Below are 15636 nucleotides of genomic sequence, written 5' to 3'. Positions count from 1 at the left end.
CGCTAAAGTACCGAAAAAACTTTCTGTAAAAAAGTTCACGTTGTATCTAGCAATGAAGCTTTCAAAGTTTTTTTAAAGTGTCCTGTGAAAATGTTATTGTTATTCATTCTTTAAACCAATTTTTGTAACATTTTTTAACGGCAAAAGGCGTCAAATAAGATATCGTTTTAAATCACTAGTAATTCCTTACACATTATAGTCTTTGAATTTGTAAATTCGGTGCAATCCTTTATTGGATTTGTTTAAAAATAAATACATTTATAATCTTAAATTGTAATTTAAAATTTAAATTAGTTAATTAACTCTTAATTCGTGGATTAAGTGCGCCAATGGTTTAGATGTTAATGTATTTAATATCTTTTAATTTTTTTGTCCTATTGGTCACACTAAGTAAATTATATAATACGAAAACATAAGAATGTGAAATGAGGATTCTCTTGTGAATATTAGTTGTACGCATTAATTTGTATATAGTCTGAAAATTGATTATCATAGTTTATTTCATTCCAGAAAGAGTAGATATTTAGACATTTAGTTGTATTTTATGAACAATAAATGTGAAAATATAACAGCTAAGCAATTTAATGAACGATATCAAAATAAAAAAATCAGTAGGAAGTATGTTCTAGAGTTAGTAAAAAAAAACTTCTAGAAACTGGGAATTTACTTGAAGCTAGTGAAGTTGCAGTGTTAGGACATATTCACGTAAATGCCATGTTAAGTACGAGGCAAGTAGCAGCTATGTTTTTTTTTTTATAGAATCAACCAAACTAGCGTCCAAGCCATTTTGAAGAAGAACGAATTCCATCCATATAAAATACACTTAGTACAGAAACTTAATAAGAATTATTATGATCGTCGTTTACACCTTTGTGAAATAATAATTAAGCGATCAGTGACCGATTCACGGTTTTTCTTTAATATCTGTTTCTCCGATTAATTCACTTTTTTCATTAAGATTCATACACAGTAACCGCAAACATTAAATGTATAGTCTGGTATTTTCAGTGATCGACTGGTGGGACCATTTTCTTTACCTGTCAATTTGACTGGCGAAATCTACACCTATTGAAAGACGTGATTAATCCTGTCTTGACTGATATTGAAAATGATCAACAATACGATGAAGATCATTTGACTTTTCAAAAGGACTGTTGATCGGAATTATGCTTTACATACTAAAACAGCATACAAACCTTAATTATTAGATATTTAATAAAAACAAATATGCTTTTTCTCCATCATTGTTATCAGTATCAATACATAATATTAGACCTAACGATCGATGATTCATGATAGCTGATTCACAGTAATTAAAGTAGTGTTATGTTTTTATTAATTCTAGTTTATTGTTTTTATTTATTATTAAAGGTTCTATTTATAACACTTACAAATTTATTAAAGTCTTTATTACTAATTTATCTTACACTAATAATTATATAATTTATTATAATACGTGCGTTACATTTTAAAACGCGGCGCGATCTTCAAAAACTAACTGTTTTTTTTTTACAACAGAATTCCTCTTTAAATATAAAATCTTGTTATTCGAGAATGCGGCGATCCCCCATCGAAGACCCGAGAAAGTCGCTCATACTGGTTTTTATTCGGCCTGCCTGGAAATTTCGAATCGTGGGTGACTCATCATAATTCAGGTGAACAGGTCTTTCAACTGAGCGCCGAAATAACTAGAACAGAAAAGATATTAGCAATAAATATGTTTACAGTTTTGAGTCATATGACACGTCATTATTTATCGTAATAGTAGTATAACAACAAGCGCAACGTTGCCGGCTGTATTTGCTTTTCTGTGGACAAAGAAATGGATTAAAATTAATAATTTTTTTTGAAAACGATTGACCTTTTTTGTTTAAATGGTGCACTCAGCCTACACCTTTAAGGAATGCACTAGTATTCGGGACATCCTGTGTATATATTAATTGTAATTAGACTGAATATGTGGACAATAAAATGTTACTTGGTTAACATAATTAAAATTGTCTGGATAAGTATTTTCACTCAGGTCAACGCAAAACGCGAGGTACCTAATTATTCATATTTTATTGTATGTCTTACCATACGATTCTATTTAAAATTATTATCCTATAAAATAGCTACATTTCGCCACTTTTAATGATTAATATTTAAGATATTAAGTAAGTAGGTTAATTCAGTTGACCAAAAAATTATTAATTTAAATTAAAACATTTAAATGACTTACTATTCGGTATATTTATATTATTATTCGAATTTTACTGGCTTCCATTTTTTCAAATATTCATATATTTTATTGGTTTCAGGTTGGGTAATGCAGCTTGCATGTTTTGTTTACATTAACAGATCTTGGAAAGAGGACAAGAAAATTTTTAACCAGTACATAGAATATATTACCGATATCAAATACAAACATAGCCTATTACTCTTCCCAGAAGGAACTGATTTTACTGAAGAAACCAAAAAAAGTAGCGACAATTATGCTCTTAAGAACAATTTGCCGGTAAACAATTAGATTGCTGTTAGTTACTGTATACATAGTAGGTTTATAGTAAAACTCTATATACAGGGTGTCCAGGAACTCACCTGACAAAACGAAGACCGGAGATTACTCCGATAATTTTAAGACAATTTAACTCAATTCACCTATACTAAAATCACAATCAAGGTGCACTAGAAATAAACAAACCAAGACACTTTAATTGTTACAAGGAGCACTCTCAAATAATGATTTACAATGTATTTACATTGTATAAATCCCAAATCATGATTTACAAAGTTTATACATTGTAAATCATGATTCGGGAGTGTTCCCCGTAACATTTAAGTGTCTTGGTTTGTTTATTTCTAGTGTATAATGATTGTGATTTTAGTATAGTCCGAAAATGTTTCCTAAGGGAGCTAGAGCTCTTTGAAGATGGCGCCTTATAATTTTTTAAATGCCTCCAGAACGCTTTTATTTAGAAAATCGAAAACTGGTACGATTATTTCTCTAGAGATCCTCTATCGATAAATCGATTCCATCAGTTGGGAATTTCTAGTACCGGTCATCGGCGTTTTCAGATTATATATATATATATATATATATATATATATATATATATATATATATATGTGGTTTCAGTTGTTTTCCGGGTTTGACTCCGCGTTAAATATTTTTGGTTTTTAGAAAAACCATTGTTTTGACGACGTTTCGGCAAGGTCACACTTGCCATTGTCAAGTCAGATTCTGCTTCGTCTTGATGTTACAGGCGAACTGATTTCTCGGTCGCTGCACGCTGAGTTTAAATATCTTGTTGCGCTTCTTGTCATTGGTCCTGTGCGCAGAGTGGGCGTGGTCTTCTTCGCTATTTTAATTTTTACGTTTTTCTGCAGAATTGTTTTCCACGTATTTGGGAGTCTTTGGGCATCATCTCTGGTGTTTAAATTTTTCGGATGTTTTTCGATCTCTATGGCTTCTCTGATTACACGTTTGGCCTTATTTTCGATGTTGGCTAGCATTGTTGTTCCATTTAAGTCTATTTTATGTCCTGTGTTTATGACATGTTGTGCTAGGGATGAAGTTTTTTCTTTTCTTTCGATGGCGTTTCGATGTTCTTCGCGTCTAACCTGTATCCTTCGATTTGTTTGTCCGATGTACGATTTATCGCAGTCTTCACACGGGATCCTGTATACGCCTTGATTTTCTAATGCAACTTTTGTTTTTGCTGATGGTAATATGGTTGCTATTTTTCTGTCGGTGTTAAAAATAGTTTCTATTTTGTTTTTTCTTAGAACTCTGCTGATTTTGTCTGTCGTACCCTTTATATAGGGCAGGATAGTTTTACCGACTGGTTTTTCTTCTTTTTCTGGATCTTTGCTGTTGTTTCGGGATTTATGTGCTTTTTCAATCATGAACATGGAGAAACCATTTTTTCTTAGACTTGTTTTGACTTTGTGCATTTCTTCATTCTTATGGTCCTCATCTGCCAGTTTCTCAGATCTTGTTATTAAGGTTTTTATTACCGAATTTAATTGTGCAGGATGATGGTGTGAGTCTGCGTGTAAGTATCTGTCAGTATGGGTTGGTTTTCGGTATACTGTATGTCCTATGCTTCCATCTTCTTTCTTAATAACTAACACATCTAGGAATGGAAGTTGTTGGTTATTCTCCCGTTCCATGGTAAACTGTATTTTTGGATGGATATTGTTAATGTGTTGTAGAAATTTATTAAGTTTCTCTTCTCCGTGCGTCCAGATAATAAATGTGTCGTCAACATACCTAAGCCACAGTTTGGGTTTATGCTCTGCTGTTTCTATTGCTTTTGATTCCATATCTTGCATAAAAAGGTTGGCTATTACGGGGGACAGTGGTGAACCCATCGGTGCTCCTTCGACTTGTTTGTACCTCTGGTCCTTGTAGATGAAGTAGGTGTTGTTTAAGCAATGCCTCGTTAAGTTTAGTGTATCCTGTGGTATTGGATATTTTCTATGTATAATTTCTAATGTTTCTTCTACTGGGACATTGGTGAATAATGAGATTACATCAAAGCTCACTAATAAGTGTTCAGGTTCCAGAATAACGTCCTTGATACGGTCGATAAAGTGGCTTGCGTTCTTGACGTAAGAATCCGCTTCCTCCGCATATGGTTGTAGCTGGTCAGCCAGAAATTTTGCCAGTGATTGTAACGGTGATCCAATAGAGCTGACTATTGGTCGTAATGGTAGCTCTGCCTTATGTACTTTAGGTAAACCGTACAGTTTTGGACATCTTGACGACTATATATACTGACTCAATAGTCAGCTCTATTGGATCACCGTTACAATCACTGGCAAAATTTCTGGCTGACCAGCTACAACCATATGCGGAGGAAGCGGATTCTTACGTCAAGAACGCAAGCCACTTTATCGACCGTATCAAGGACGTTATTCTGGAACCTGAACACTTATTAGTGAGCTTTGATGTAATCTCATTATTCACCAATGTCCCAGTAGAAGAAACATTAGAAATTATACATAGAAAATATCCAATACCACAGGATACACTAAACTTAACGAGGCATTGCTTAAACAACACCTACTTCATCTACAAGGACCAGAGGTACAAACAAGTCGAAGGAGCACCGATGGGTTCACCACTGTCCCCCGTAATAGCCAACCTTTTTATGCAAGATATGGAATCAAAAGCAATAGAAACAGCAGAGCATAAACCCAAACTGTGGCTTAGGTATGTTGACGACACATTTATTATCTGGACGCACGGAGAAGAGAAACTTAATAAATTTCTACAACACATTAACAATATCCATCCAAAAATACAGTTTACCATGGAACGGGAGAATAACCAACAACTTCCATTCCTAGATGTGTTAGTTATTAAGAAAGAAGATGGAAGCATAGGACATACAGTATACCGAAAACCAACCCATACTGACAGATACTTACACGCAGACTCACACCATCATCCTGCACAATTAAATTCGGTAATAAAAACCTTAATAACAAGATCTGAGAAACTGGCAGATGAGGACCATAAGAATGAAGAAATGCACAAAGTCAAAACAAGTCTAAGAAAAAATGGTTTCTCCATGTTCATGATTGAAAAAGCACATAAATCCCGAAACAACAGCAAAGATCCAGAAAAAGAAGAAAAACCAGTCGGTAAAACTATCCTGCCCTATATAAAGGGTACGACAGACAAAATCAGCAGAGTTCTAAGAAAAAACAAAATAGAAACTATTTTTAACACCGACAGAAAAATAGCAACCATATTACCATCAGCAAAAACAAAAGTTGCATTAGAAAATCAAGGCGTATACAGGATCCCGTGTGAAGACTGCGATAAATCGTACATCGGACAAACAAATCGAAGGATACAGGTTAGACGCGAAGAACATCGAAACGCCATCGAAAGAAAAGAAAAAACTTCATCCCTAGCACAACATGTCATAAACACAGGACATAAAATAGACTTAAATGGAACAACAATGCTAGCCAACATCGAAAATAAGGCCAAACGTGTAATCAGAGAAGCCATAGAGATCGAAAAACATCCGAAAAATTTAAACACCAGAGATGATGCCCAAAGACTCCCAAATACGTGGAAAACAATTCTGCAGAAAAACGTAAAAATTAAAATAGCGAAGAAGACCACGCCCACTCTGCGCACAGGACCAATGACAAGAAGCGCAACAAGATATTTAAACTCAGCGTGCAGCGACCGAGAAATCAGTTCGCCTGTAACATCAAGACGAAGCAGAATCTGACTTGACAATGGCAAGTGTGACCTTGCCGAAACGTCGTCAAAACAATGGTTTTTCTAAAAACCAAAAATATTTAACGCGGAGTCAAACCCGGAAAACAACTGAAACCACATATAGCTCCCGCGGAAATTTCAAATTCAATATATATATATATATATATATATATATATATATATATATATATATATATATATATATATATATATATATATATATCGGTTTCAAAACGTCTTGCGTCGTTGTCCGATGCCTAATTTCCACGAATTTCTATCATTCCATTGTTCTTCGGTCAAGTCTCGGGAGCTCATTACCTTTGTTATTCCCTCCTTCCATGTTCTTTTTGGTCTTCCTCGTTTCTTACGATTTGGTGGTATCCATTTCATGGCGATTTTTGGTAGTCTTGTTTCTGGCATTCTTTGAACATGGCCATACCATATAAGTTGTTTCCTTTCTATGTCTGTTGCCAGTGATCCATCTACCCCCATCCGATTTCTTATTTCATCGTTTCTAATTCTGTCTGCTCTAGATATTCGAAGTGATCGTCTAAATACATCCATTTCTGTTGCTTCGAGTTTTCTTTTATTGCTTTCTGTTAGTCTCCATGTCTCTGTACCATAGGTTAAGCTGGTTTTTATGAGAGATTCATATATATTGTATTTTCGTCTTTTACCAATTTCTGAGCTCCAAAGAACTCCGTTAAGGCATCCAATTGTTCTACGGGCCTGGGTTATTCGTTTTCTAATTTCCCTATTGTCTGTGCCTGTGGTGTCGAAATCAATTCCTAGGTAGGTATATTCAGTGCAGAATGCAATTTCGTTTGTGTCCATCTGAATGTTGGATAGTTCTGCGCCTATTGGGAGATATTTTGTTTTTTGTTTTTGTTTTCAGATATTCTAGTATTAAAAGGTACTCTAACTTTAAGTCGGTAGAATACACCGTTTTAAAAAAAAATTGATTTGAAAATTTTTCGTTTTTTCTTCATGAAAGTTAAATTAATAGGTACTTACCTTAATTAATTTTATAAATTATCTTTTAATTTCAATAAATGCAGCACATAATTCGTAAATAAGTTTGAAAAGCAAAAAATCAAATGAAAACAAAATTGTATTTAAATGTTTTTAAAAACAACGCATTTATTATGATGAAACGAAACTAACAAAAAAGAACAAGTAGTATCAAACGTAGATAGTTAAAAAAGGTGCTCAATGTTATGACCATTAGTCTCTATGCGTAAATTTGCTTAGATAATGCCGAAAAATTCCAAAGTTGTTTCTAAATTCATTGCAAGTATTTTGTAGCTTTAGCCAGAGTTGTGCACGATTTTGTATCGAAACGGAATAAACAAATGCTTTTATGTATCCCCAAACAAAATAATCGCAAAGATTTAAATCCGGCGACCTTGCTGACTGACCGCCTCTTCCAATCCAGTGGTCTTCGTAGTTATTATTAAGGAAGTCTCGTGCATTCCTGCTAAAGTCGAGCGGACAGCCGTCATGTATAAGGACAGCCGTCATGTATAAACCAATAGTTTTGCCAAATATTTAAAAGCACCTCATCTAACAAATCAGATAAAACATTTTGCAGATAATCGTCACTCATATCCAGACGATTACGCTAATCTTATGCTGATGTTTATATTCTTGAACAATATGGGGATTGCCACCAACGTACGAATAATAATGTGCATTATGTACATTAAAAATTCCATTTTTTATAAATGTAGCTTCTCAAAGCGTCTCAAAACAAAATATATCTGAAAAAATTTTTCATTTTGGTTTTTTCTATTTTGTAACCATCTAGCGAATTCTTCACGAACAGGAAAATCTTGTAGCAGTGCTTCTACCTTTGTTAAATAAAAATGATATAAATTTTCGTTATGTAAGATATTTCCTACGGAAGATTTTGAAATTGTGGGATACATGGCAGATGGTCTTCGAACGCTAATTTTTGAATTTTCCTTAACTTCCATTTAAATAACATCTTCATGTGCTGCTGTTACATCATTATGTCGGCCTGTTTCATTATTTTTTAATACCAGTCAACCTGATTCTCTTAATCGTTGATAAAGAGCTATAAATGTTGAGTGAGTGGTATGCTCACGATTGGAAAATTTATCAGCATATCTACGTTGTGCTGTTCGAGCGTTACACCTCATTTCGCCATAAAATAAATGCATATCAGCGTATTCCTCATTAGTTAAAACCATTTTTGTTGAATTGAAATTATGTTTAAATGCCACAAAGAAAAAAGCTAAAAGATAAGCTTTGCGAACTGATAAGAATTTGACAATGAAAAACATAGGTTACTTCTGTTGACAGTTCCAAGCCAACTATATAGTGCAAAAAATATTAAACTTTAATGATGAAAAAGCGAAACATTTTCAAATCGATTTTTTTAGAAAATGGTGTATTCTACCGACTAAACTCTAAACTCTAATACTAGAGTATCTGAAAATTTAATAATCTATTATCACGTATGTTTAAAAGTTAAAGACAAAAAAGTTATGCGTTAAAATAACCGTTGACCTCCCCAAAACGGACGCCTATAATCGGTACTAGAAATTTGCAATTAATGGAATCGATTTATCTCTAGATAATAAATAATCGTACCAGTTTTCGTTTTTCTAAATAGATGTGTCCGCAGGTATTAAAAAAAAACTAATTACAAGGCGTCATCTTGAAAGAGCCCTAGCTCGTTCAGGAAACATTGTCTTAAAATTATCTGAGGAATCTCCGGTCTTCATTTGTCAGGAGTGTTTCTGGACACCCTGTATATGTAATATGTAATTTTATAATATATGTATGTAATTTTGGGCAAAAACATGCACATACTAATATTGCAAAAGTCTTAGCTTACGTTTTAATTATTATATTGTTATTTTGAATGATTTTTTACATGGAACTCCTCATTATCACATTGCGATCATATAGGATACAAGGAAGGTGTACTATTAGTCGGTATATGCTTTGATTATATAGAAATATCCGCAACAATGATTATTGGTAATTTCATGGATATAATAGAGTCCTCCCTTATACCATAGAATTTGCCACAAAGTTGCAACAAAGTATAAGATTCCCAAAGTGAACAAAATGGTTATCAAATGGAAAAGATATCGTTTTAAATAAAGATAGGAAAAGTTAAGTTAAGAAAAGAGAAATGTAAAGAGGATACACAAAAGAAAGAATCGAAATCACTTAAATCAGGAAATTAAATATAGAAAACTTTAACAGAGGGAAATAATTCAAAACATTCCATAATAAGAAAGTACATCAAGAGAAATGGACATTAACAACAAGGAAAGATATATTGAATCGATCGGTGAAACACTTTAACCGGGTATTTAATATGGAAGACGAAAGAGATTAGCTAAGCGGAACAAACGAGAGGGAAGAGGAACCACCGACGATTCTTGAATTTAAAGACGCAGTTAAAACAATGTCCAGAAACAAATAACCCGGATTAGATAATCTCTCAGCTAAACTAAGAAGCTCATCATTGGAATACTTTGCATGCATAACAAACATTTTGATAAAAAAATCTGAATGCTCTAACCACAGAGGAATTACGCTCCTAAAGGCAGCGTATTACAATATCCTGCACTATATTATGCCACCGTATGGCACCATATGTAAGAGGTTTATTTCAGACGTCATAAATCGAGAATTCATCAGATTGCAACCGTCAGAAAAATTTTATAAAGAAAACCACTGGAATACTGTATATATACTCGCTACATATTTATAGACTACAAGGCAGCCTACGACTCTGTAAATATCAGAGAAATGTTCAGAGCAATGAAAGACCTAATGGTACCAAATCAGTTAGTAAAAACAACCCTTGAAAAAGTTAAATGTAGGGTACGAATTCAGGGGGAACTGTCTGAACATCTTAAAGCAAATAACGGGCTGCACCATGGAGACCCTCTCTTCTGTATACTGTTCAATGTGGCTTTATAAAAAGTAATTCGTATGTCACAAATCACAATCACCAGTTCAATATACAACAAATCAGTGAAAATCCTTGCGTATGCTGATGATATCAATATTGTTGGGAGAACGGAAAACGTTGTACGAGGGGCGTATGTAGCACTAAAACAAGCGGCTACAAAAATGGGCTTAATAATAAGCACGCAACCTCATATCCTACGCCCACTTGATATAGAAAACGACGCCATCGAAGGAGTTAACGAATTTGTATACCTGGAAACGCTCGTCAATACTGATAATAAAATTACCGCAGAATTTTCACGGCCAACAGGTACTATTTTGGGCTTAATCTTCTTTTTTAATCAACAATTATATTGAGAAATACAAATGTAAAACTCTACAAAACAATAATACGTCCAGTCATAACATATGGTTCAGAGACCTGGACTCTAACAAAAAGAAATGAAAAAATGTTAGGATATCTCGAAAGAAACGTACTAAGACGAATGTATAGAGCGATAAATGACCATGGAGTGTGGAGAAGACGATACAACTTCGAACTTTATAAAATATACCAGGAGTCAGATATCGTAACATTCATTAATATAGACGTCTGATGTGGGCAGAGCATATAACGCAGATGGAACAAATTGACCCAACTAGAAAATCATTCCTTAATAGACCTTTGGCAAAGAAAAAGAGGAAGACCCAGATCAAAGTTCCTTGATAACATCGAAAGTATGAGAAATATACAAATGAGTATTTGGAGGTAGAAGGCGATGGATATGCACGACGATAGAAATTCTTGAGGACTGAGGAGACTAGGACCCAAAGAGGATTGTAAAGCTAGAATGACGATGATGATGATATAAAGTTAAAACAGAATTATCAGCACTTGAAACTGAACACTCGGTAGATATATCAGAAATAAGAAAGATTTCCATAGAACCATAGCTATTTTGGCATAGAGGGCAATAAAATTTCAAAAACAAAAAAAAGTAGAAAATAGTACTTCTTTAAAAAAAAATAACTACATATATCGACTTAATACAAGAGCTTATATTAATAGAATAGCAAAGATATAAAGCGCCATGAAAGACACATTATGATCAACATAAGACTTTCATACAAAAGGAGGAATATCTTAAGGTATTTGAAGGCATTTAGACCAAAGAATGGTAATGGAGTCTTTATCTTAAAATGACGTCATCTTAAAGAAAGGACTAGAGAGAATATATAGAAGTGATTTGAGTACGGCGTTAATGATCCAAATAGTATGGTAAAAACTCGGCATTACAGAGCAATAGACAAATATAGCGAGATACGTCTAGTAGAGTAAAAGCAGGATGGATGAAATATATTCTAGAGAGTAATGCATTGTCTAAAAATTTAAAGGAAACAGAAGTAAATTTTATATAACTACAATAAGACCATGAGTTCTATAAGAAATAGAAATATTGTATCGTACAACTTTTGAGATAAATAAAGACGTTGATAACAATATTGACAAATTTAGGCATATTTGCAGAATAAAATTCACGGAGTATTGAAGAACAAGACCAAAAACGATCTATCTATCTAAAAAGTCTAAATTTCCAGATGATGAACATAGGTCTCCCTAAGTTCTTGCCTCTTCTTGTATCTTGTGTCCTTTTTATTTAGTTTTCAGCAATTCTGTTTATGTCATCGGTCCATCTGCTAGTTGGCCCCCCTTTCCCTGTCTTCTTTCTGATCACTTGATTTGGAACTCGCTCTTTTTGACTTATTTCCAGCATGGATCTTTCCATCTTCCTCTGCATTATACGTATTTTTTGTAGATTCTTTTTTGTGATAGTAATCGCTGGTAGGTGCGTAAGCCTGGAGACATTTTAGGGAATATCTTTTATTCAGGTTGAAAATTAGATATACGACTCTTGAGATTTTGTCCAAATAAAATATTAGAAAACGATAACATCGAGGAAAGCTGGAAAACTCTCAAAAATAACATAATTAACGCAGCAACAGAATCGCTTGGTGAGAGGAATGTAACGAACACTAAGATATCAAAAAAGAAAACACCATGGTCTAGAGAGGAAGTAAAGACAAAATGTGAAGAAAAGAAGAAAGCCTTTTTACAATACAGAACACAACAAACACAACAGGCATATTACCACTACAAATGAATTAGAAATTAAACGAATACTTTAGTTAGACAAATAAAAAGGGAACACTGGTAGAGCTTCTCAAAACAGATGGAACACGACTTCTATGGAACACAAAAAGAAACATGGAGAATGATCAGGAAATAAGAAAAGAGATGAACGAACTAATAAAAACGAAAAACATTCAGAAAGAAACATGGGTAGACTACTTTCGACCCATATTTGCTAAAAGTGACGATAATGAACCACCAACACCAGATGTGACGACAAACGAAGAAATAAATATTGAGGAGGAAGACGTAAAGAGAGCAATAAGAAAGTTAAAAAATAGAAAATCAGCAGGAGAGGACAGAATACCGAACGAACTCCTAAAGTACGGAGGAACAGATCTGACCAAACAATTATTAAAACTAATCCAAAAAAATAATAAAACAAAACAGAATTCCTTAAGAATAGAGATCAATCATCCTAACACCTCTCTTCAAAAAGGGAGATAAATCAGGCCCGTAAAATTACAGAGGAATTAATTTATTAAACACAACACTAAAATTAACAACCAAAGTGATAACAAATAAACTGAATGAAATGATATCACTAGCAGAAGACAACAAGGTTTTAGGTCACCGACGCTATACTTATAATGAGGCAAGTGCAATAGAAATCATAAGAGTACAACAAACTGGCATATCTATGTTTCGTGGACCTTAAGAAGTCATTTGACCGGGTCAAATTAAAGGACGTCATCCACTTATTGTACGTAAGGGAAATACCTCTAGGAATAATCAAAACGATCGAAAATATCTACCAAAACAACACAATAAAAGTAAAAGTGAAAGAAGAACTAACCGGCCCTATTGAAGTTGGCGATGGGATAAGATAGGGATTTTCCCCGAGTCCTCTATTGTTCAACCTGATAATGGATGAAATAATAAAAAAAAAATAAGAACTAAAAAATAATACTAAATGGAAGAAAAATAACTTAAAATAATCTGCTATGCAGACGACGCGATACTACTCTCTCAAAGTGAAGATGGTTTACAACGTATGTTGCACCAATGGAGAAATAAAAATATTGGGAAAAAAATGAGAGGCAGAATTTACAAAACAGTCATCAGATAAATAATGATATACGCGGCAGAAACACGACCCTGACATAGAGAGGACAAAAAGGATGTTAGAAACAGCAGAGATGAAAACAATTAGAAAAATTGATGGTAAGACACTAGGGGACAGAGCTAGAAGTACAGATATACGACAAGGTGGAGAACATCAAGAACTGGGTAAGAATAGAAGCGTAGAATGGAACGGCTATATAAGCCGAATGGCAACAGATAAAGTAGTAAAGACGAGAAGAGACGGATCCCCAATAGGAAGACGATCAGTAGAAGGAGCACTATAACGATGGAACGACAACTTATTGGAGGCATATTGTAAAACAGACAGAGTCATGTCTACATAAAAAGAAGAAGAAAAAGAAGTATGTATTTCGACATATCAGGACTTCTCAGAGCGACTATGTAGAAGCTCTAAACGTAAAATCAAATCTTTGATTATATTTCGGCCATTCGATTTACAAACGTTATTTACTTCTTTAGTATGAAGGGGAGCCTTGAGTTAAAATCTGGTCATTCATGTTTTAACTGGTTGTAAATTATTCTGTTTTCCATTAGCATGTTTGCAAAGTAGTCTTTTCCAGTTTGGGCCGTTATTGGTGATATTATCAATGCCTATGGAAAATATAAATAGGGACAGGACAAGACTGAGGTGGAAAACGATAACATTATAACGATTTCATTAAGTTAGGTAAACATACTGAAGTCAAAATAAAACAAGATATACTAAGTTGTTAAGTTTCTAGTTACTTGAAAGAATATGAGTAGAAAACCGAGAAAGACCTGATAGGAGACAATTAGAAGAGATACATCCCATAACCTTATCGACTCGGTTAATTAATGTATTTTATATTTTTGACTTTGTTCACTAAAACTTTGCTCAGTAAAATTTTTCCTCTTTTACACAAGTTTTCTGGCTGTTTTTTTTTATTTTTGCTGCCAATATTACATCTGGAATGCTAAATAGAGCTATGCTTTTATAATTACTTCAGTATATTTGGTCTCTGTTTTTATCAAGCGTAAGAAATATTATTGTTTTCTGTTCCATGTAGTAGAATCGTTGGATATTATTTTAATATCAGTAATTTATTTCTCTGTTAATAATACGATTGTATATTTATCCATTATTCTTCTTAGTTAACAATTAATTATGCTGCTATTCATATTTTATTTAGAACTAACATTTGCTTTTGAGTATTTTATGTTAAGATTTAGGCTCTTGTTTTATCTGTAATTAGTTTAAAGGTCTAAATCCTAATCTTCTGCAAATAAGTTGTAAATGTTTGCGATATTTGACATTTTGATATATGACACTTCGTAAAATGAAAATCTTTTTTTCAGCTTTACGAAACTGTTTTGCATCCTAAAACAACAGGATTTGTGTATTTGACGCAGCAATTATTACAAAAACAAAGTCTGGATGCTGTATACGATATTATTTTAGTATACCCAGATGTGATCCCCCAAAATGAAAAATGGATATTAGCAGGAAAATTTCCTAGAGTTGTTAAAGTTCATTTGGTGAGGTAAGCTTCATAATAATTGTATACAGTTACATTAACTGTTTAAAAACTTATTTTTCAGTTTTTATAAAGTCTTTTAAATTCCAAATTCCATTAGCTCTTTTTGCGCACATTATTTTTTAATAATTTTTTTATATTTTGCTTCAATAATTCAGTGAATGAGTACTGCTTCTTCCGTTTATTTTACTATAATAGATAAATACTGTTTTTAATGTTACGTGTCAGAAAAATAGCAATGAATCGGAAGATGGAGATCCTACTACAAATAAGGTCGTAACTCTTGGTGAAATCGGTGCCAAAAGTAATAGTATAAGGTATTTACGATCTGTATTATAGATCAATAAAAAATAGGAGATGCATGCAATAGAGTACAGCAATACGGTTACATAAAACAAGATACTTTAGTCTGGTAGAGGTGTCTTGGTCGGGGTTCGTCAGAGCTAGACAAGTAGTTCACGAGTGAGATAAACATAAGAAAAGAAAAGAAAATAAACTTTTGGTCACCACCCTATGTATGAAAGGAACAGTGAAACCTAGTAGATAGAAGAACGATAACTACAAAAATACAAGGGAATTACTGCACCTTAAGAATAAAGTATTAAATTATTGAATTATCGCAGGCTTTATTCCACATCTCTTACCATCTATGAGACAATTTCTTACTACCCGAAATCTTGATCTGACTCTACGATACG

The 15636-nt window shown here is 33.4% G+C and overlaps 1 protein-coding gene across 1 annotated transcript in view; it reads left to right on the top strand.

Moving 5' to 3' along the window:
* The window catches only part of LOC140434565 (lysocardiolipin acyltransferase 1-like), a 55433-nt gene that overhangs the window by 28091 nt on the left and 11706 nt on the right, over positions 1–15636 (top strand). The window contains exons 5-6 of the mRNA XM_072522917.1: positions 2301–2497; positions 14760–14944. Of these exons, the coding sequence (XP_072379018.1) occupies positions 2301–2497; positions 14760–14944 (382 nt within the window). The remainder of the gene's footprint in view (positions 1–2300; positions 2498–14759; positions 14945–15636) is intronic.

The sequence above is a fragment of the Diabrotica undecimpunctata genome, chromosome 2 (assembly GCF_040954645.1).
Source record: "Diabrotica undecimpunctata isolate CICGRU chromosome 2, icDiaUnde3, whole genome shotgun sequence".
Taxonomy (NCBI): Eukaryota; Metazoa; Arthropoda; class Insecta; order Coleoptera; family Chrysomelidae; genus Diabrotica; species Diabrotica undecimpunctata.
The sequence above is the reverse complement of the archived record's forward strand: the minus strand, read 5'-3'. Positions and strand labels throughout refer to the sequence as shown.